The sequence below is a fragment of the Salvelinus sp. IW2-2015 genome, linkage group LG12, assembly GCF_002910315.2.
Source record: "Salvelinus sp. IW2-2015 linkage group LG12, ASM291031v2, whole genome shotgun sequence".
NCBI lineage: Eukaryota > Metazoa > Chordata > Actinopteri > Salmoniformes > Salmonidae > Salvelinus > Salvelinus sp. IW2-2015.
This window is the reverse complement of record NC_036852.1, coordinates 1,148,717-1,172,556: the sequence shown is the minus strand read 5'-3', so window position 1 is coordinate 1,172,556 and position 23,840 is coordinate 1,148,717. Positions and strand designations below refer to the sequence as shown.

Here is a 23,840-nt window from a genome sequence, read left to right as displayed (position 1 = left end):
ACCGCATCTGACATTGCATAGTCATTGTTGATATATGCATATTATGTACTGTATGAAGTAGAGTGTGCAATATTCTAAAATAGAATACCTACTGTACATTTCCAGGGTTGGTATTTATTGTTATGGAACTTTAACAAATAATGTCTACACTGGTTGGAAGTTATGACATATGGGTCAACAACACCCAAGCCGAAGTAAAGGTGACCACTTACGTTATGTAGCTATCGTATGAAGCAGACTGAACGACAATCGATACAATGTTACGTTTGCATTCAAATGGAGCAGGTGAGGTGACACGGTTACCAAAGACCGTACATGTCTTTACCATAACTTCACGTTCTCAAAGCATATTGTTCCATGCGTAGAAGCAGCGAGATAAGGGGGCTTCATCATGCTAGCTGTGTAAGCTAACTTGTTCAACAGTTCCGAGCTTTATGAAGCAGTCTATTATTTGTCTAACGTAGTTAAGCATAGTTATATCACAGACTACGTTTGAACGGTTAAATTGTTTACCTATTTAATCTGAAATGTCCTTGTATTTTGTTTTTCCTACCTGCTTCTGCTTTCCACCGGCACACCGCTGAACTGCTAGCTGGTAAATTGAAGATATCTAGTTGAAGAGCACCCCCTTCAGATGGACCAAACATACATTATTGGGAGACCATTCTGAATTTACTTGAGATTTGAATGGTTTATTAGAGGCAAAAATGATACATTCGATATAAAATGTTAATGCATCATATCACAACATTGTCATTGTGTTTCATGCCAAAAATAGCATCAATTACTATTAATTAAAAGGCCAACAGACAAACCAAAACTATTCCACTGATTTTGCAGGTGAATCACCCGCTCATGATAGTACAATCTCTGTGCATACAATACTCTAACCATGAAGATCACGTCATATGTTTTGACCACAAGCTGAGCATAGTTTTTTGGCATTGTACCTCTTACTCTTTGGTCAAGACAATACACAGCGCAAAGTACCTTACATACGTGTGTGCCACAGCTGTAGAATCAGAGAACTAACACATACATTCTACAATGCGAATACTAGAACATATTCAACATTTCGGTACCATTGTGGCTTATACTCATATTTTCCAAGTAAAGTAGTGTAATGACYGTGTGTTTGACAACATGGCATCCTACATTAATGAATAATGTTCTATTGGCACTTGGTGTTGAGTGTAGTTATTTACTGCTTAATATGTAGTGTTTCAAGCTTCATCGTATCTCTACAGTATATGGCAATGGTATTGCATTGTTCTTCTTAGACAGAGGTAACACTGAGGTGAGGAGTGTTTTGGTTGCGTTTGTAGTTGAATGGACCACTGGCAATAAAATGGAAGACGTAAGTATCAACTCCTGAGCAGCATACAGGGCTTCGGTCACACACTAGAGGGCAGTAAGGGAAAGCAGATTGAAAATGGCCTTTTAGGTGTAATTTCCCAGAAACAACAAATTTCATTGATTTTTCACACAATTTCAGCGTGGGGGTGAGATAGCAGAAATCAGTTGATGGCAAACGCTATCAAGCTCTTCCTAAATCCCTTTCAAGGCATAAAGTCGCTGATTTTAACACAGGCCTGGGTTAAAATACATGTGTATTTGATCAGTTGTTATTTAAATACAGAGAAAATAACTATTTTCAAATAATGTGGCCCGAATCAACTACTTCTATTGGAATTATTTGAAATTATTTTCAAATAATTTCCTATAAATAGCCTACTATTTTAAAGTACTGTATTTTCAGAGGGGTTTGGTTAAATGCGGAAGACAGATTTCAGTTGTACAGCTGACTAGGTATCCCCCTTTCAAATACTAATTTCAACAACAACAAAAACTCTAATGCCTGGGCTAAATGCATGTGAATGTATTTCCACATACATTCCAATATTCAACTACTTGTCTTTTCAAATAAAAATTATCCAAGTAATTACTTCCAAATATATTTGAAAGTAATTATAATACCCTAAACAGTATTTGAACACAGAACCAACATATACAGTATCCTACTCTTTCTGTGTGCTAATCCCAATGATAATTTCTATCCCAAATAGCCACTTTCTTCTTATAGTGTTTTTCAACTCCTAAATCTTCTATAACACAATACTTTAAAAAAGGTACTCCATTACATCTAACCATATGGAGAATCTATGGGGAGACCACAGCCTAAATGTGAAGACCAGCAATTCCTCATTCTAAGACCAGCATTATCAATCTGCCGCTATCTATTGACTGGATCTCCATATAGTCCATACAGAGTGACCCCCCCCCCCCCGGCTCGGTCACAGTTCTGTCCTCCTATGCTTGTGGATGATCTGATTGTAGTTAGTCCTCCTCTGGAGTTTGTACTTGAGCAGCCCACCAAACTCAGTGAGGAGTCTCTCCCAGTAACAGAACACATCCTCCATCCTCAGGTGGTCCAGGATGAACCGTTGACCCCTGGAGGCAGAGGTTGGTCAACTAACATAAGTCAACAATATCAATAGTCTGATTATTTAGCATGCTACTGTACAAGCTGTGAGAAAGCAGACAGACTGGTTACATTAACTATAGCCTTTCTTTCTAGTTCACAACCCAGCTTGTTACCTAATGGCAATCTCTTGAGCAAGGTCATCGTTTTCTTTCACAAACTGTAGCAGTTCCCTGGAAAGACAGAAAAGGGGGACATCGCTATAGATATAACAGAGAACATTCAGATATTAGACAAACCACATATTCCACTACACTACCCATGGAGCAGGTTGACAGTTGAACAGTTATGATACACAGCCAAGCCAGACAGGTCACCTGAGGTCAGAGAGGTCCTGTTTGACAGGGATGTAGTGTACCCAGGGCAGCAGCTGGGGATAGAAGAACTCCAGCCACTCCTCCCCTACATGGAAGACCAGAGAGCCACACAGGAACAGGTGCTTGAGGCGGAAGCTGGCCGCCACGCCCCGGAAGTTGAACAGGTACCTGAGGGGTTAGAGGTCAGATGATGAGGTAGGAATTGTGGTGGAAATCACAACGTGTACAGGGTAAGGAAAAAGTGAACCCTGTCCTTGGTAACTGGTAGTCTCTAACAGGTGGAGCCACAACGGTGAGTTAATGATTTGGAGCCCTGGCCTGACGTGCAAATGTAACTGAAGTTGACGATGCACACCTGTAGTGTTTCATACCATAGCTGAAGGTTTAAGATAAATAACCAGGGTTGATTAACTGACCTTTGAAACAGGTAACGGAAGTTTCCCTCTCAAGTCATGAAAACCAGGGCCATGTTCTCAGTCAATCTAAAAATCTCTGAAGCTAAAAACATTTTTTTTAATTAGTCTAATTTTATCCAGGCTGACCTGGTAAATGCCAGTGAGTGTCAGAGAGTGAAGCCACATCTATGCACTTGATGTAAAACATTGTATAGACAAAACTAAGCGCAATACAATTCCACCATAATATCTTGTTGTTACTTGTATTGACAGTGCTCCACCAGGGGAATCTCCTGAGCTGGTGGTCTACCTAGTGTGTCCTAAGAAAAAAAGAAGAGGATATTGAACAGTTGTTGATATTGTGGTTGAAAAACATAGCACTGCTCTCAGTGCATTCAAGCGGCAGGTAGCCTAGTGGTTAGAGCGTTGGGCCAGTAACCGAAAGGTTGCTAGATCGAATCCCTGAGCTGACAAGGAAAAAAAACTGTTGTCCTGCTCCTGAACAAGGCAGTTGTTTCTAGGCCGTCATTGTAAATAAGAATTTGTTCTTAACTGACTTGCCTCGTTAAATAAAAWAGCCACTGTCACACAGACATTTGCATTGGTAGTTCCAGACGGACCTTCTCAGACTTCCAGGCCTGGTTCGTGGTGTACTCAGCATCCACCAGGTCTGGAGCCTCTCTGGACAGAATGACCAGGGGGTCCCTCTCAGGACTAGTCCTGGAGCCTCTGAAGACTTCTTCCTGTGCCACTGTTCTGCCGATCGAAGACAGAGTGATTGTGAATAACAGCGAAAATGATCTGGTAGTATAAATAAAGTACAAATGTTTCCTTGTACCATAAGTTGGTCAAACCTACTTTTTAAGGTCGTCCCTCATGAGGTCCCATCATCCTAGTCTAGTGGGATATATGGGCCATACCGCCGGGCCCCCCTCCCAAAACGTCCAGGCAGGATACATGATGTCCTGGTAGTTAGCAGTCTAAATGCACACAACACACTTTACACTAACAAATGCCATCACATTGGACAACTATTTTACTACTTCCAACAAATATATCTAATTTACAAAAGTAAAAACATATTTCTAAATAACATAAACAGGCAACACTGTTGTGTGTGTGTGTGTGTGATGAGGACATGCATGGTCGCAAAGCTGACCTTACTGAAAGACAGGACAGGCAGGATAGGCTGCACCCAGCCTGGCACCTGAGGGTAGTCCCGCACATTCACCACCATCTCCACGTCTGGCAACTTGTCAATCACCTGCAGGATGAAGTGCTCCACCCCACTACACCTAAACCAACCAGAGAGACAGGTGGGTGAGACATGACACTACACCAATCAGAGAGACAGGTGGGTGAGACATGACACTACACCTAAACCAACCAGAGAGACAGGCGGGTGAGACATGACACTACACCAATCAGAGAGACAGGCGGGTGAGACATGACACTACACCTAAACCAATCAGAGACAGGTGGGTGAGACATGACACTACACCTAAACCAATCAGAGAGACATGAGGACTGTATCATATTAACTAGCTCGCTACTGATATAGGCCTAAAGATAATACATGTTACTAAATGATCGACAACTAATTAATGGACCACATTTATCATACAAAACCAGGGTCTGATTTCTAAGCTTGATGAGAAACACTTGCACACACAAACTCAGATGTGTACACAGACTAATTGTAATGTTTTGTTTCCTCACCTGGCTGGGAACATACAGTTCTGTTCCCGATACAGTTTACCATTAATGATTTGGTAATGCGTGCCCACACCACGACAAAGCATGTTCGCCATGAGCTCCTCAGACACTCCCTCTCTGAAGGGTCGTAGGTCATCATTCAAGACACTGGATGGATTGAGGACAATGGAGAGAGAATGAAGGATCTGCTCTAACAAGGTAAGCAATGGCTTTTTGTTAAAAAGCTGAAACCCTTTTGTATAGCAATATTGTTTTCATGGGGAGCAACATCTGTTCTCCTGCATGCATTACCTGAGATGGCAACTGCAGTTGTATCTTTTCAAGGTATATCTGCCACCTGCCACCATTACCTAATAAAATAGAGCTTGTTAGGCAAAGAGCATGCACTTCCTGGACTACTGAAATACAGATCAGTATGCATGATTGCTTACACACTGAAAGCCTGTGGCAAAGGCTACTTACACTGCCTTGGGTTGTAAATATGGGATAAGCTGCACACTAGTATTTAGACGAGACTGAGGTCAGGAAAGGCAACCTGGTCTCAGAGCATTTCGTATTATTCTGTACCTAAATCTAAAAACTCAATTTCATATGATATGTTACAAATTGCAATTCATATGATATGTTACGTATTCCAATTTGTTGTGGCTAACATTTGCTAGGTGGTTAACTTTAGCTAGCGGTTCGGGTTAAGGTTAAGATTTAGGGTTAGCTAGTAGTTGCAAAGTTGCTAATTAGCTAAAATTGTCCGTGATGAGATTCAAACACGCAACCTTTGGGTTCCTCGATGTTTGCGTCATATGCCCAACCGACCAACCACCCTCCTTTTGTTTTTACCTTGAGTAACCTTCTGTCTTATGTAACCACACCAAACGTAAAATACTATATTTTACTAATTTAGTATGTTGGATTTACATTTACTATGTTACATCTAGTCTATGAGACGAGGCTGGGAAAGGTTAGGGTAAACATCAGATAATCCGAACTAACATTACTACAAGTAACGTTACGACAAGTAACGAAGCTAGCACCAATTAGCCTGGAGCTAGCCCATGCTAGGCCCATATCCCGGCTAGCAGAAGAAGCCCAACAGCCACTCCTGGGCTATAATACCCTTTTTGCCAACTGGCCCGGACCCCCTTCTACTGCCGGTACGGGGCACGGAACCCTGCTGATCCTTCACGACTGGACTACCGACGAAATCTGCGAGGGGGTACTCAAGCTGGCTCCGCGGCACTGCTAGCCGCGGCCCGCTAACGTTAGCCGTCTAGAACACACCGGACTGCTAACTTAAGAGGCCCATCGGACAAATTCTTTGGCCGCTATACCTATTTTGCCAATTGGCTTGGTTTACCACACGGTGCCCTGCTGATCCGTCTGCCGACATATTCAGCATGAGGGGGCCACAACAGACTTTCTTCCGTCGCGACGTCCTTCTAAGGCCCTTCTGCTAGCTGCTAGCCCCGGCCCTCTAGCTGCCTGAAGCCACTCACTGGACTCCCATGATTACTTGGCTACGCATGCCTCTCCCTAACGTCAATATGCCTTTGTCCATTGCTGTTTTGGTTAGTGTTTATTTGCCTTATTTCACTGTAGAGCCGCTAGCCCTGCTCAATACGCCTTAGTGAACACTTTAATTCCACTCCAACACATTCAATGGACCCTGTAGTTCCACTCTCCGTACCTCTGATACTCCTTGGTCCCACCCCCCACACATGCGGTGACCTCACCCATTGAGACCAGCATGTCCAGAGATACAACCTCATCATCACCCAGTGCCTGGGCTTGCCTCCGCTGTACCCACGCCCCACCATACCCTGTCTGCACATTATGCCAGAATCTATTCTACCACGCCCATAAATCTGCTCCTTTTATTCTTTGTCCCCAACGCTCTAGGCGACCAGTTTTGATAGCCTTTAGCCGCACCCTCATCCTACTACTCCTCTGTTCCTCGCGGTGATGTAGAGGTAAACCCAGGCCCTGCATGTCCAGTCACCTCATTTGTTGACTTCTGTGATCGAAAAAGCCTTGGCCTCATGCATGTCAACATCAGAGCCTCCTCCCTAAGTTTGCCTTACTCACGCTTTAGCACACTCTGCCAACCCTGATGTCCTTGCCGTGTCCGAATCCTGGCTTAGGAAGGCCACCAAAAATTCTGAGATTTCCATACCCAACTATAACACTTTCCGTCAAGATAGAACTGCAAAGGGGGAGGAGTTGCAATCTACTGCAGAGATAGCTGCAAAGTTCTGTCATACTTCCAGGTCTATGCCCAACAGTTCGAACTTCTAATTTTAAAAATTAATCTCCACAAAATAAGTCTCTCACTGTTGCCGCCTGCTACGACCCCCCTCAGCTCCCAGCTGTGGCCTGGACACCATCTGTGAATTGATCGCTCCCCATCTAGCTTCAGAGTTTGTTCTGTAGGTGAACTAAACTGGGATAATGCTTAACACCCGGCAGTCCTACAATCCAAGCTTGATGCCTCAATCTCACACAAATCATCAAGAACCCACCAGGTACAACCCTAAATCCGTAAACATGGGCACCCTAATAGACATTATCCTGACCAACTTGCCCTCCAAATCACCTCTGCTGTCTTCAATCAAGATCCAGCAGATCACTGCCTCATTGCCTGTTCCGCCACGGGTCCGCGGTCAAAGACCACCCTCATCACTGTCAAACGCTCCCTAAAACACTTCTGCGAGCAGGCCTTTCTAATCGACCTGGCCGGGTACCCTGGAAGGATATTGACTAATCCGTCAGTTGAGGATGCCTGGTCATTCTTTAAATGTTACTTCCTCACATATTAGACAAGCATGCTCGTTCAAAAAATGCAGAACAAGAACAGATATAGCCCTTGGTTCACTCCAGACCTGACTGCCTCGACCAGCACAAAACATCCTGTGGCGAACTGCAATAGCATCGAAGACCCCCGCGATATGCAACTGTTCAGGGAAGTCAGGAACCAAACACGCAGTCAGTCAGGAAAGCAAAGGCCAGCTTTTTCAAGCAGAAATTTGCATCCTGTAGCTCTAACTCCAAAAAGTTCTGGGATACTGTAAAGTCCATGGAGAACAAGAGCACCTCCTCCCAGCTGCCCACTGCACTGAGGCTAGGTAACACGGTCACCACCGATAAATCGTGATAACGAGACTTCAACAAGCATTTCTCAATGGCTGGCCATGCCTTCCTCCTGGCGACTCCAACCTTGGCCAACAGCCCCGCCCCCCCGCTGCTACTCGCCCAAGCCTCCCCAGCTTCTCCTTTACCCAAATCCAGATAGCAGATGTTCTGAAAGAGCTGGAAAACCTGGACCCATACAAATCAGCTGGCTTGACAATCTGGACCCCTATTTCTGAAACTGTCCGCCGCCATTGTCGCACCCCCTATCACCAGCATGTTCAACCTCTCCTTCGTATCATCTGAGATCCCCAAGGATTGGAAAGCTGCCGCGGTCATCCCCCTCTTCAAAGGGGGAGACACCCTGGACCCAAACTGTTACAGACCTATATCCATCCTGCCCTGCCTATCTAAGGTCTTCGAAAGCCAAGTCAACAAAACAGATCACTGACCATCTCGAATCCACCGTACCTTCTCCACTGTGCAATCCGGTTTCCGAGCCGGTCATGGGTGCACCTCAGCCACGCTCAAGGTACTAAACGATATCATAACCGCCATCGATAAAGACATTACTGTGCAGCCGTCTTCATCGACCTGGCCAAGGCTTTCGACTCTGTCAATCACCATATCTTATCGGCAGACTCAGTAGCCCTCGTTTTTCTAATGACTGCCTTGCCTGGTTCACCAACTACTTTGCAGACAGAGTTCAGTGTGTCAAATCGGAGGGCATGTTGTCCGGTCCTCTGGCAGTCTCTATGGGGGTACCACAGGGTTCAATTCTCGGGCCGACTCTTTTCTCTGTATACATCAATGATGTTGCTCTTGCTGCGGGCGATTCCCTGATCCACCTCTACGCAGATGACACCTTTCTATATACTTCCGGCCCTTCCTTGGACACTGTGCTATCTAACCTCCAAACGAGCTTCAATGCCATACAACACTCCTTCCGTGGCCTCCAACTGCTCTTAAACGCTAGTAAAACCAAATGCATGCTTTTCAACCGTTCGCTGCCTGCACCCGCACGCCGACTAGCATCACCACCCTGGACGGTTCCGACCTAGAATATGTGGACATCTATAAGTACCTAGGTGTCTGGCTAGACTGCAAACTCTCCTTCCAGACTCATATCAAACATCTCCAATCCAAAATAAAGCAAGAATCGGCTTTCTATTCCGCAACAAAGCCTCCTTCACTCACGCCGCCAAACTTACCCTAGTAAAACTGACTATCCTACCGATCCTCGACTTCGGCGATGTCATCTACAAAATAGCTTCCAATACTCTACTCAGCAAACTGGATGCAGTTTATCACAAGTTCCATTCGTTTTGTTACTAAAGCACCTTATACGACCCACCACTGCGACCTGTATGCCCTAGTCGGCTGGCCCTCGCTACATGTTCGTCGTCAGACCCACTGGCTCCAGGTCATCTACAAGGCTATGCTAGGTAAAGTGCCGCCTTATCTCAGTTCACTGGGCACGATGGCTACACCCACCCGCAACACGCGCTCCAGCAGGTGTATCTCACTGATCATCCCTAAAGCCAAAACCTCATTTGGACGCCTTTCCTTCCAGTCTCTGCTGCCGCGACTGGAACGAATTGCAAAAATCTCTGAAGTTGGAGACTTTTATCTCCCTCAACAACTTTAAAAATCTGCTATCCGAGCAGCTAACCGATCGCTGCAGCTGTACATAGTCCATCTGTAAACTACCCACCCAATTTACCTACCTCACCCCCATACTGCTTTTATTATTTACTTTTCTGCTCTTTTGCACACCAGTATCTCTTCTTGCACATGATCATCTGATGATTTATCACTCCAGTGTTAATCTGCTAAATTGTAATTATTCGATTTATGCCTACCTCATGCCTTTTGCACACATTGTATATAGATTCTCTTTTTTTTTTCTACCATGTTATTGACTTGTTTATTGTTTACTCCATGTGTAACTCTGTGTTGTCTGTTCACACTGCTATGCTTTATCTTGGCCAGGTCGCCAGTTGCAAATGAGAACTTGTTCTCAACTAGCCTACCTGGTTAAATAAAGGTGAAATAAAAAAATAAAAAATAAAATTCGGTGACCTCACCTGGTTTAAATGATATTCCTAGAGACAATATCTCTTTCATCGTCACTCTATGCACAGGTTTACCCCCACTGTATTCACATCCTACCATACCTTTGTCTGTACATTATGCCTTGAATCTATATCTACCGCGCCCAGAAATCTGTTCCTTTTACGCTCTGTTCTGAACGTACTAGGCGACCAGTTCCTTTAGCCATACCCTTATCCTACTCCTCTGTTCCTCTGGTGATCCGGAGCTTAACCCAGGCCCTGCCTAGGTAATCCCTAGCTCCACTTCTGTTCCCCAGGCGCTCTCATTTGACTTCTGTAACGTAAAGCCTTGGTTTCATGCATGTTAACATTAGAAGCCTCCTCCCTAGGTTGTTTTATTCACTGCTTTAGCACACTCTGCCAACCCGGATGRCCTACCCGTGTCTGAATCCTGGCTCAGGAAGACTACCAAAACCCCTAAAATTTCCATCCCTAACTATAACATTTTCCGACAAGATAGAACTGCCAAAGGGGGCGGAGTTGCAATCTACTTCAGAGATAGCCTGCAGAGTTCTGTCTTACTATCCAGGTTTGTACCCAAACAATTCGAGCTTCTACTTTTAAAAATCCACCTTTCCAGAAACAAGTCTCTCACCGTTGCTATAGGCCACCCTCTGCCCCCAGCTGTGCCCTGGACACCATATGTGAATTGATTGCCCCCCCATCTATCTTCAGAGCTCGTGCTGCTAGGTGACCTAAACTGGGACATGCTTAACACCTCAGCCATCCTATAATCCAAGCTTGATGCCCTCAATCTCACACAAATTATCAATGAACCCACCAGGTACAACCCCAAATCTGTAAACACGGGCACCCTCATAGATATCATCCTAACCAACTTGCCCTCCAAATATACCTCTGCTGTTTTCAACCAAGATCTCAGTGATCACTGCCTCATTGCCTGCATCCGTAATGGGTCTGCGGTCAAATGACCACCCCTCATCACTGTCAAACGCTCCCTAAAACACTTCAGCGAGCAGGCCTTTCTAATCGACTTGGAAGGATTATTGACCACATCCCGTCAGTAGAGGATGCCTGGTCATTCTTTAAAAAGTGCCTTCCTGACCATCTTAAATAAGCATGCCCCATTCAAAAAATGTAGAACCAGGAACAGATATAGTCCTTGGTTCTCTCCAGAGCTGACTGCCCTTGACCAGCACAAAAACATCCTGTGACGTTCTGCATTAGCATCGAATAGCCCCCGTGATATGCAACATTTCAGGAAAGTTAGGAACCAATATACACAGGCAGTTAGGAAAGCTAAGGCTAGCTTTTTCAAGCAGAAATTTGCATCCTGTAGTACGAACTCAAAATAGTTCTGGGACACTGTAAAGTCCATGGAGAATAAGAGCACCTCCTCCCAGCTGCCCACTGCACTGAGGCTAGGAAACACTGTCACCACCGATAAATCCACTATAATTGAGAATTTCAATAAGTATTTTTCTACGGCTGGCTATGGAGATTCCCAAAGATTGGAAAGCTGCAGCGGTCATCCCCCTCTTCAAAGGGGGAAGACACTCTAGACCCAAACTGCTACAGACCAATATCTATACTACCCTGCCTTTCTAAAGTCTTTGAAAGCCAAGTTAACAAACAGATTACCGACCATTTCGAATCTCACCGTACCTTCTCCGCTATGCAATCTAGTTTCAGAGCTGGTCATGGGTGCACCTCAGCCACACTCAAGGTCCTAAATTATATCATAACCGCCATCGATAAGACATTACTGTGCAGACGTTTTCATCGACCTGGCCAAGGCGTTCGACTCTGTCAATCACCACAGCCTTGGTTTCTCAAATGAATGCCTCGCCTGGTTTACCAACTACTTCTCTGATAGAGTTCAGTGTGTCAAATCGGAGGGCCTGTTGTCCGTACCTCTGGCAGTCTCTATGGGGGTGCCACAGGGTTCAATTCTAGGGCCAACACTCTTCTCTGTATACATCAATGATGTCGCTCTTGCTGCTGGTGATTCTCTGATCCACCTCTACGCAGACGACACCATTCTGTATACTTCTGGCCCTTCGTTGGACACTGTGTTAACTAACCTCTAGACGAGCTTCAATGCCATACAACTCTCCTTCCGTGGCCTCCAACTGCTCTTAAATGCATGCTCTTCATCCGATCACTGCCAGCACCTGCCCGCCCGTCCAGCAGGACTACTCTGGACGGCTCTGACTTAGAATATGTGGATAACTACAAATACCTAGGTGTCTGGTTAGACTGTAAACTCTCCTTCCACACTCACATTAAGCAACTCCAAACCTAAATTAAATCTAGAATCGGCTTCCTATTTCGCAACAATGCATCCTTCACTCATGCTGCCAAACATACCCTCGTAAAACTGACCATTCTACCAATCCTCGACTTCGGCGATGTCATTTATAAAATAGCCTCAAACACTCTACTCATACAATTTGGATGCAGTTTATCACAGTGCCATCCGTTTTGTCACCAAAGCCCCATATACTACCCACCACTGCGACCTGTACGCTCTCGTCGCCAAACCCACTGGCTCCAGGTCATCTACAAGTCTCTGCTAGGTAAAGCCCCACCTTATTTTAGCTCACTGGTCACCATAGCAGCACCCACCCCAGCAGGTATATCTCACTGGTCACCCCCAAAGCCAATTCATCCTTTGGCCACCTTTCCTTCCAGTCCTCTGCTACCAATGACTGGAACGAAATGCAAAAATCACTGAAGCTGAAGACTCATATCTCCCTCACTAGCTTTAAGCACCAGCGGTCAGAGCAGCTCACAGATCACTGCACCTGTACATAGCCAATCTGTAGCCAACAGCCCATAGCCCATCCAACTACCTCATCCCCATACTGTATTTATTTATCTTGCTCCTTTGCACCCCAGTATCTCTACTTGCACATTCATCTTCTGCACATCTACCATTCCAGTGTTTAATTGCTATATTGTAATTACTTCGCCACCATGGCCTATTTATTGCCTTAACTCCCTTATCTTACCTCATTTGCACTCACTGTATATAGACTTTTTGTTTTTGTTTTCATTTTTCTACTGTATTATTAACGGTATGTTTGTTTATTCCATGTGTAACTCTGTGTTGTTGTGTGTCGAACTGCTATGCTTTATCTTGGCCAGGTCGCAGTTGCAAATGAGAACTTGTTCTCAACTAGCCTACCTGGTTAAATAAAAGTGGGGGGGGAAAGGTGACAGACCTGTTGCATTACATTAACTAAAGTAACAATTTGAGCCACACACACAGTTAATCAAATTCCTATTCTTTAAAAAAAGGGGTGCCTTGGGAAAACTCTGTGTCCAATATTGTATTAAGATTTCTGCTAAAAATGAAGATTTTTGTAAAGATTATTTCGCATGCAACCAGTTGTTTCTACTTGCTACGTTAGCTAACTTAGTTTGTTAGCTAACGTTAACTGGGCTAGCTAGCTGGGATGAATGGGAACTCCTGAGATTAATTCGGTCATGCAATTTCAGTCCAGCACAGCCCTACAAAAATGTAACGTTACATATTCCATATCTTTATTGTTACCTGATCCGGCCACGCTGAAATTAACTCCACAAAACTGTAAAGTTAGAAGAGGGATCAAGAGCCACGGCAGCTTCATTTTCTTCGCTCAGACAGTTAGCAATGACTGATGCTTGGTCAGCCTCTAGTTAGGTCTGGAAACACTTACCGTGATTACAGGTATTGACGTATCTTCCCGTAATATTGGGACCATTTGCGCATTTTGTGTGTGTTCTGTCACCCTGGTCTCATAGACTAGATTTAACATAGAAAACGTAAATCCGAGACACCCAAATTAGTATGATATGCTATGTTTGGTATAGTTACATAAAACAGGTTACTGAAAGCTACAATATGTAATTTTTTAGGTGACCTGACAAAATTCACCTAGAAACGTGAGTTATGCAAGTATAGTACGCGGTAGATCTGTTCTATGTCTTATTTCTAAAGTTTCTTAAGTTTTGTTTTTGCATCTTTTACTCACGGTTTTATACACCAGTTTCAAACAGCGGAAAATACAATATTTTTGGTTTTGTAAATATATTCCACAATGATTTCGATGGTGCAATGATTCTCTACACAATGACTGCTTGTTTTGTTACATAAACTGAAATTAGGCGAACAATTATAATTTTAGCAACCAGGAAATGGCAGAGCYATTTCTGCATAGTGCATCTTTGAAGAAGCACTATGCAGAAATTGCTCCTCCATTTCCTGGTTGCTAAAATTATAATAGTTCGCCTAATCTCATCACAGATAACTTTAGCATTTTAGCTACTTTGCAACTACTTATCATGTTAGCTAACCCTAACTTTAACCCTTTAACCTAACTCCTAACCCTATCCTTAATTCCTAACCGTAACTCCTAGCCACCTAGCTTACAAATTGGGATTCGTAACATATTGTACAAATTGCAATTCGGAACATATCATACGAAATGGATGATGGACATCCACAAATCAATACAAACCATAGGAAACYTAACATATCATACTACATGGCGGGAGACAGATTTCCTTTTACTATGTTACATGTAGCTCTGAGTCCAGGTTGGTTCTGTACATTGCTTCTTTTTGTTTCAATGTAAAGAGGCCTCAATCTGCTGCTCATTAGATTTGAATTTGATCAAACACAAAACGCATTCAATCACAGTTATGTACACACCCTCGTTCAATGCTGTTAGTCCCCCTGACAAATATAGGACACAGACATAAGACATTTGTAAACTTTTCTCTCATGTCTTCAATGGCATTGTAAGTGGTATTTTGGCCCTCTCTACCCGGCCTTGGAGCTACATTACACAATGAACAAATCTGTATTCAGTACGCTCATCTGCACCATGGTAACACACTGTTAGTCTGGGTACCAGTCTGTTAAGATATCATTCCACTCCTTGCCATTTGGCATATGACACAGTGTACAAGGATTGGAATGTTAGCTAAACACACTGTGGCTTCCTTAGCACAAACAGTGGCTTGCGTGAGGGCAATGATTACATTTCCTTCACGTTGTAGATCAGGATTTAGACCTATTATTCTTTAAACACTCTACTGTATAAGGATAACATGCATGCTGTAACAGCACTTCACATTACTGAAAACATTACATTACATTACTTCACATTACTCATTCCAAAAAGAATGGTGAACCCTCTCACTCCAGATCCACTTCTCTCCTCCGCCCCACATCCCAACTCCTTGGCTATTCCCCCGACAGCTAGAGAGATGTTTCATCATGTCAGGCACTGATAGAGAGACAGTGGAAACCCCCTGGGGTTCTCCTATCTATCTATCTGTCCTCTTTTCTGCAGACCAACAGTTATTTTAAGCCCAGAAACAACTGGCCTCATAAAAAGGCCCCGAAAGTGCGATAGAGAGGTGGTCACTTGCTATTTTATTGTGAGCTTTCCACTCTGCCAAAACTCCCCGGATTCACTTTTGGGGACTTATTTTTTCAACCACAGTGTGAGGCAGGCAAGAAAGAGAAAGAGAGAGAGAGAAGGAAAGAGAGAGAACGAGGAAGGGAAAGAGAGAGAGAGGCAGAAAGAGAACTAGAGAGAGTGAAGGAAAGAGAGAGAACGAGGAAGGGAAAGAGAGAGAGAGAGAGAGAGAGGCAGAAAGAGAACTAGAGAGAGTGAGGAAGAGAGAGAGAGAGAGAGAGAGAGAGAGTGAAGGAAAGAGAGAGAACGAGATAGAGAGAGTGAAAGAAAGAATACAACCGGAGCTGGAGACTTTGGGACAAACAACAATTCTTCTCTTGCTTGTTATTTTCAAAACCTTCTTTTTCTGTTTCTTTAACTGGTGCAAATTGATTGCTAGTACTGGCTACTACCCATTGAAGGCTCAAGGGTTCTAATTCTGTATAGTTTCCCCTGCTTCTTCCAGTTCCTACTCATTGTCCATTAGTGGGCATTTCCCTCTAAGAAGCATGCAGCTCCTCTGGCTGTCCCTATTGCCCTGTCTGTACCTGGCRTCCCTGTGCTCTGCAGAACAGGGACTGGAGTTCCCCAGCTTTGACGGAAAGGACCGCGTTCTGCACATCAACGAACGCAACTACAAGAAGGCTCTGAAGAGGTTTGACATGCTATGCCTTCTCTACCATGAACCGCAGCCGGCTCACAAAGGCAGGCAGAAGCAGCTTCAGATGACTGAGCTTGTGCTGGAGGTAAGAGGGGGAAGAGGAGGTGAGAGTGGAGAAGAGAGAGGGTGGAAAGTAGTGCAGGGATGTTCAGATGCTATAGGTCAGCCAACAGGGGCCAACATTCCTTGTCTGAGGGTCAGTGCTATCCGGAATCCTTGGGATGTCCCTACCCCCCATTGAAGTTGAAATTTAAAATGGTTAAGATTAGGGTTAGGTAAGGATTATGATTATGATTATGGTTAAGGTAAAGGTTTAGGGTAGATACGCCAAGACAAAATGTGTAGAGCACAGACAAAAGGTCATTTTAACAGATGAGGATGGGGACATGTAGAGCTTTAAGGCTTAATGGTAATCACAGTGAATTTATACATTTAATTTGATAATTGACATGGAAGATATGTTACACATCCTAGTTCTTTAGGTACTCTTTGTAAAAGCACCTGTTTGTTCCCAAGGTCAGCATCGTCTTTCCATCACATTCAAGCTGGTTGATATACATGTCTTCCCTCGCTGAAGTTAACCGTCTGTCACTTCAACTCCGGTGACATCATAAATAGAGTTGACATCTTTATGCGCCACCAGGACATTTTAAATGAGGATTTCTGGACACTGTGTGGACAAGAGAAATAAGTTCTGTGCCTGGACAGCTGCTATATGACCATATTAGAAGCCTTTGTAAAACAAAGATTTGATGTCAGAGATTACTCAAAGCCAAATGGCACCTCAATCACACATACCTTTCTGTCACTTACACTGAAGCTTATCTGTTACAACATGTCATGACAAAGAACAGACTAAAACTAGAATAATGTCTTATTGCCCTTTTCCATACTTGATAAACGTGTCTAAGTCATTCCACGGAGGGCTGAGTGTCTGCGGGTTTTCGCTCCACCCTTGTACTTGATTGATGAATTAAGATCACCAATTAGTAAGGAACTCCCCTCACCTGGTTGTCTAGGTCTTAATTGAAAGGAAAAAACAAAAACCCTTAGACACTCGGCCCTCCGTGGAATGAGTTTGACACCCCTGACCTAAAGACTGAACTCTATGGGTTATATTGCTGTAATTTCTCAAAGGTGGAGTCTTATATCTCCCTCCCTAACATTAAGCATCAGCTGTCAGAGCAGCTTACCGATCATTTCACCTGTACACAGCCCATCTGTAAATAGCCCACCCAACTACATCATCCTCATATTGTTATTTATTTTTTGCTCCCTTCCACCCCAGTATCTCTACTTGGACATTCATCTTCTGCACATCTATCACTAATTATTTCGCCACAATGGCCTATTTATTGCCTTACCTCCCTAATCTTACTACATTTGCACACACTGTATATAGACTTTCTATTGTGTTATTGACTGTACGTTTGTTTATCCCATGTGTAACTCTGTGTTGTTTTTGTCGCACTGCTTTACTTAATCTTGGCCAGGTCGCAGTTGCAAATGAGAGCTTGTTGTCAACAGGCCTACCTGGTTAAATAAAGGTGAAATAAAAAAAATGAAAAAGGTTGATGGGTAGTTTCAGAGAGAGAATTACCTCGTTTCTCTTGTAGAACAGAGCAATATCATACCATCAGGACGTGATGATTATGTGTATTCCCATGTTGATTCCCCCAATGTCTCAGCACTGTTTCTAGGTCAGCTTATAATTATAGTTTATACAGTGCATTCTGAAATTATTCAGACCCCTGGAATTGTTACACTTTTCGTTACATTACAGCCTTATTCTAAAATGGATTCAATTACAAATGTTCAATCAACACACAACACCCCATAATGACAAAGTGAAAACAGGATTTAGACATTTTTGCTCATTTATTAAAAATAAAAAAGAGAAATACCTTATTTACATAAGTATTCAGACCCTTTGCTATGAGACTCAAACTTGAGCTCAGGTGCATCCTGTTTCCATTGATCATCCTTGAGATGTTTCTACAACTTGATTGGAGTCCATCTGTGGTAAATTAAATTGATTGGACATGATTTGGAAAGTGCATGTGCATGTTGACAGTGCATGTCAGAGCAAAAACCAAGCCATGAGGTCGAAGGAATTGTCCGTAGAGTGCTGAGACAGTATTGTGTTGAGGCACAGATCTGGGGAAGGGCACCAAACACTTTTTGCAGCATTGAAGGTCCCTAAGAACACAGTGGCCTCCATCATTCTTAAATGGAAGAAGTTTAGAACCACCAAGAGCAATAGTGGGAGAAGGGCCTTGGTCAGGGAGGTGACCAAGAACCCGATGGTCACTCTGACAGAGTTCCTCTGTGGAGATGGGATAGCCTTCCAGAAAGACAACCATCTCTGCAGCACCCCACCATTCAGGCCTTTATGGTAGAGTGGCCAGACGGAAGCCACTCCTCAGTAAAAGGTATATGACAGCCCACTTGGAGTTTGCCAAAAGGCACCTAAATGACTCTCAGACCTACAAGATTCTCTGGTCTGATGAAACCAAGATTGAACTCTTTGGCTTGAATGCCAAGCGTCACGTCTGGAGGACATCTGGCACCATCCCTACGGTGAAGCGTGGTGGTGGCAGCATCATGATGTGGGAATGTTTTTCAGCGGCTGGGCCTGGGAGACTAGTCAGGATCGAGGGAAAAATGAATGGAGCAAAGTACAGAGATCCTAGATGAAAACCTGCTCCAGAGTGCTCAGGACCTCAGACTGGGGTGAAGGGTCACCTTCCAACAGGACAACGACCCTAAACACACAGCCAAGACAACGCAGGAATGGCTTGGTCTCTGAATGTCCTTGAGTGGCCCAGCCAGAGCCCGGACTTGAATCCGATTGAACATCTCTGGAGAGACCTGAAAATGGCTGTGCAGCGACGCTCCTCATCCAACCTGATAAAGCTTGAAAGGATCTGCAGAGAATAATGTAATGTGAGAAATTCCCCAAATACAGGTGTGCCAAGCTTGTTGCTTCATACCCAAGAAGACTCGAGGCTGTAATCACTGCCGAAGGTGCTTTAACAAAGTACTGAGTAAAGGGTCTGAATACTTATGTAAATGTGATATTTCTGTTTTTTCTGTTTAATACATTTGCAAAAATGTCTAAACCCGTTTTTGCTTTGCCATTATGGGGTATTGTGTGTACATTGATTAGGGAAAATAACTATTTAATCAATTTAGAATAGAATAAGGCTGTAACCTAACAAAATGTGAACAAAGACAAGGGTTCTGAATACTTTCCGAATGCACTGTAACTACTTACTTGGCTCAGAATACATGAACTAATTAATGAAAGAGGCCCCATTGCTTCTTGTGACAGTATAGATGCATACTAAACAGTAGCTTAACTATTTGCAAACATCTGTTTTTCAAAAAGTTTGAAATACCAGCACCAGTCACAACAAAAGGACCTGAGTCAAACTCCACTTTAGCCCTCTGCAGTGCGGTGGTAGTTTGGAGGCCTTTGTTCCTCTCTGACGAAGTGTTCTCTGAACAGTAAACAGTGCTGACACTTACAAAGGAGTTTCTCCCACAGTCAGTCCACAGGGTGCTCTCCTCTAGAACCTTGGTGATCAAAGCTGTGTAGACAAAGACAGCACTGGCTGCAGTTGCCAGCCCAAATTCCAAGCATCAGGGAGAGAGGAAGTTGAGTTTGAAAGCAGGTTATATATTTCTATTTCCCACAGTGGACTAATGCAATGTTGAATTTGTCTAATGAATGAGGTAATCTAATCTAATGATAAGGAAATAAGTGCCCACGACACCCCAAAACAACACATTGTTGCTACGTTGTTGAAATACCAAGTTGGCTGATGACAAATGTTGTGTCTTGTTAAATCCTCAGCTGACTGCACAGGTCCTGGAGGACAAGGACATTGGCTTTGGGATGGTTGACTCTCAGAAGGATGCCAAAGTTGCCAAGAAACTGGGTACGTCATAATTTGTCATAAACTCAGCAAAAAAAACGAACGTCCCTTTTTCAGGACCCTGTCTTTCAAAGATAATTCGTAAACAGCCAAATAACTTCACAGATCTGTAAAGGGTTTAAACACTTTCCCATGCTTGTTCAATGAACCATAATGCACCTGTGGAACGGTCGTTAAGACACTAACAGCTTACAGACGGTAGGCAATTTTTTATTTCCTTTATTTAACTAGGCAAGTCAGTTAAGAGCAAATTCTTATTTTCAATGACGGCCTCGGAACAGTGAGTTAACTGCCTTGTTCAGGGGCAGAACGACAGATTTTGTACCTTGTCAGCTCGGGGATTCGATCTTGCAACCTTTCGGTTACTAGTCAAACGCTCTAACATTTACATTTACATTTAAGTCATTTAGCAGACGCTCTTATCCAGAGCGACTTACAAATTGGTGCATTCACCTTATGACATCCAGTGGAACAGCCACTTTACAATAGTGCATCTAAATCTTTTAAGGGGGGGGGGTGAGAAGGATTACTTTATCCTATCCTAGGTATTCCTTAAAGAGGTGGGGTTTCAGGTGTCTCCGGAAGGTGGTGGATTGACTCCGCTGTCCTGGCGTCGTGGAGGGAGTTTGGTTCCACCCACTTGGGGCGGGCCAGAGCAGCGACACAGTTTTGACTCGGGGCTTGAAGCGGTGACCAACTGATCACGACTGGCTGCCCCATGGAGCTGGGAGGGCGAAAGCGGCTGCGTAGTTAGTAGGGCGAGCAGGTCCAGGAGGCTTTCGGGATCAGGCCTTACGAAGCCGCACGCTAGCCCCATGGGCACGTTTGGGTGTGTTAGGGCCTTGCAATCAGAGGCTGGAGGTATCCCCCTCTGGAGCCTCTGCGCGCGTTCTCCTCTACACGCTCCAGTGGTGAGGAGAAGCTAGCGTTGATGGTCGTTCGGAGCGGATGTCCCCGATGCTCAAACTAGAAGACAGGTGGAGAGTACGAGCGCACCGTAACGGGGTGGTCGTTGAAGGATACCTGGGTTAAAGCAACGGAGTCTGGAGACCACGAAGCGGCGCTTGCGGCCCTTCACTTGTTGATCGATATAGTAGGGTTGATAATATCCGGCACGCGCATAGGTGAGAAGACTCAGCCTGTAGACGAAGCGAAGTTGCGAGGTGAATACTCAAGACGGGAGGTATGCAAGTGCCTGTGATAGACCTGCGCCGCTTCTGTGTAGGCAAGGTAGTCCGTCACTGCGGATGTTGTGAGCTCGAAACCTGACAGGAACGCGGCACGCGACTGCTTGATGTTGTTGAGAACACAGGGTGTTGTCCAGGATCACGCCAAGGTTTTCTTAACGCTCTGGGAGGAGGACACAATGGAGTTTGTCACCGTGATGGCGAGATATGGAACGGGCAGTCCTTCCCGAGGATTGCACAGCAGGTTTGCTTAATGGATGGGTGTGTGATACCGTAATGCCTTAATGATATGTATAGTTGCTTTGCCAGAGGCGGATGAGATTTGGTATCTGTCACAGTGCGTCATAGGAGCGAGAAGGGGGGTACGGGAATCTACGGCGCTGAACGGTAAAATTGTCGTACGCTGTGCCCTGAACACGACGCGCAGTGCTGTAACGTACATGTTTCAGTAGAAGAACTTAGAAGCTAACGACGTGTCTACTCATGACTGGAAAACGCTCAGGACGAATTAGATGCTTCAGCGGTCTGAATACATCTAGCGTGGAACTGCTACCCTTGTGCATACTTTCAGCTGCGACGGTAGGTGTTGCAATGGGAGGCAGGCTAGATGTGTTTCCAGGGAATAAATTACAATAGCAGTTGCGTTACTTGGTTGTAGCAACGTTTCGAAACGAACAGCTGATTGGCAAGGGCTGAATTGCGGGTTTCCTTAAGTCACGCTGTGTTACAGATCTGTGACGTTTATTTGGCGTGTGTACCGACACAACATATTCTGCTTATAGAGATGCACGAGGTGATCACTGAAAAAGTGTGTCCGAGCATATCATAACTTTGCTGTTATCTGGAGATGGAACATACATGACACGTGTATACAACAGAGGCTAACAATCATTCTCTCTTAGCACATGTGTGTTCTCGGCACTGGTCTGCCGAGAGTACGCGAACTGAAGATGACGCTAGGAATAGAGTGGCTTGTAGACCTGTTGTACGTGCACAGGTTGCTATGTCGCTCAGGCTCGAGATCACAAGGGAAACACTTATAGATCCATCAAGCCAAACGTCGTTAGTATTTCAATAATGGAGCAGATGATTAGCGATACAAATTGATATATCGCTATTTGTGCGTCTGATGGCAGGACACTGGACTGTGCTAATATGAGGCGATCTATTCAGATTAGATGTTACAAGCTCATTATTGTAGGTATATTGTCTACAGGACGGTGATGGGTCATCGGTAAGTTTCGCCGGTTTAGGGTGATCTGAAATATATGGCTATGAGCGTTCACACAGAGCGTCATCGATACTCTGGCACGGGATTGATTTGGTGGTGGAGGGTCCGTCATGTTCTGGGGCGTTGTGTCACAGCATCATCGGACTGAGCTTGTTGGCATTGCAGGCAATCTCAGTGCTGTGTGTTACAGGGAAGACATCCTCCTCCCTCATGTGGTACTTCCTGCAGGCTCATCCTGACATGACCCTCCAGCATGACAATGCCACCAGCCATACTGCTCGTTCTGTGCGTGATTTCCTGCAAGACAGGAATGTCAGTGTTCTGCCATGGCCAGCGGAGAGCCCGGATCTCAATCCCATTAAGCACGCCTGGGACCTGTTGGATCGGAGGGTGAGGGGCTAAGGATTCCCCCCAGAATGTCTGGGAACTTGCAGGTGCCTTGGTGGAAGAGTGGGGTAACATCTCGCAGCAAGAATCGGCAAATCTGGTGCAGTCCATGGGGGAGATGCACTGCAGTACTTATGCAGCTGGTGGCCACACCAGATACTGACTGTTACTTTTGATTTTGACCCCTTGTTCAGGGCACATTATTCCATTTATGTTAGTCACACGTCTGTGGAATTTGTTCAGTTTATGTCTCAGTTGTTGAATCTTATGTTCATACAAATATTTACACATGTTATGTTTGCTGAAAATAACGCAGTTGACAGTGAGAGGACGTTTCTTGTTTGCTTACTTATATTCCTGGTCAGGTCATATGGTCAGGCAAATCCCTGGTCACAAAACATGATATGGAAACAAGGCTTCTGAACTAATCCTTTACATCAAAATATCAAAATACAATAACCTCTACAAAATAGGTATTTGTCAAGGCTTGTTTTCCAGTTGGCACTCAGTCACAATGCTTCCTGAATCCTCCTTTCCTCCGGGCCCTCAGGTTTGGAGGAGGAGGGCAGTCTGTACATCTTCAAGGACGACCGTGTGATCGAGTTTGACGGGGAACTCTCAGCAGACACCCTAGTGGAATTCCTGCTGGATGTGAGTAGGATAAAGTGGAGGGAGGGGGGAGAGAGAGGGAGAGGGAGGTGGGAGAGAGAGGGAGAGGGAGGTGAGGGGAAGATGGAGGTAGGAGAGAGAGGGAGGTGGGAGAGAGTGGGAAGAGGGAGGTAGGAAAGAGATGGAAGAGGAGGTAGGAGAGAGAGGAGGTGGGGGAGATTGGGAAAGGGAGGTAGGAGAGAGAGGGAAGAGGGAGGTAGGAA

General features: G+C 44.6%; 1 protein-coding gene and 1 pseudogene across 1 annotated transcript in view; one reads left to right on the top strand and one right to left on the bottom strand.

Moving 5' to 3' along the window:
* Positions 1-2,290: 2,290 nt before the first annotated feature.
* Positions 2,291-13,780, bottom strand: LOC111971149 (protein O-glucosyltransferase 1-like; annotated as a pseudogene).
* Positions 13,781-15,807: 2,027 nt separating this feature from the next.
* Positions 15,808-23,840, top strand: part of LOC111970995 (calsequestrin-2) — a 15,096-nt gene continuing 7,063 nt past the window's right edge. The window contains exons 1-3 of the mRNA XM_023997790.2: positions 15,808-16,307; positions 20,082-20,166; positions 23,519-23,619. Of these exons, the coding sequence (XP_023853558.1) occupies positions 16,071-16,307; positions 20,082-20,166; positions 23,519-23,619 (423 nt within the window). The 5' untranslated portion in view covers positions 15,808-16,070. The remainder of the gene's footprint in view (positions 16,308-20,081; positions 20,167-23,518; positions 23,620-23,840) is intronic.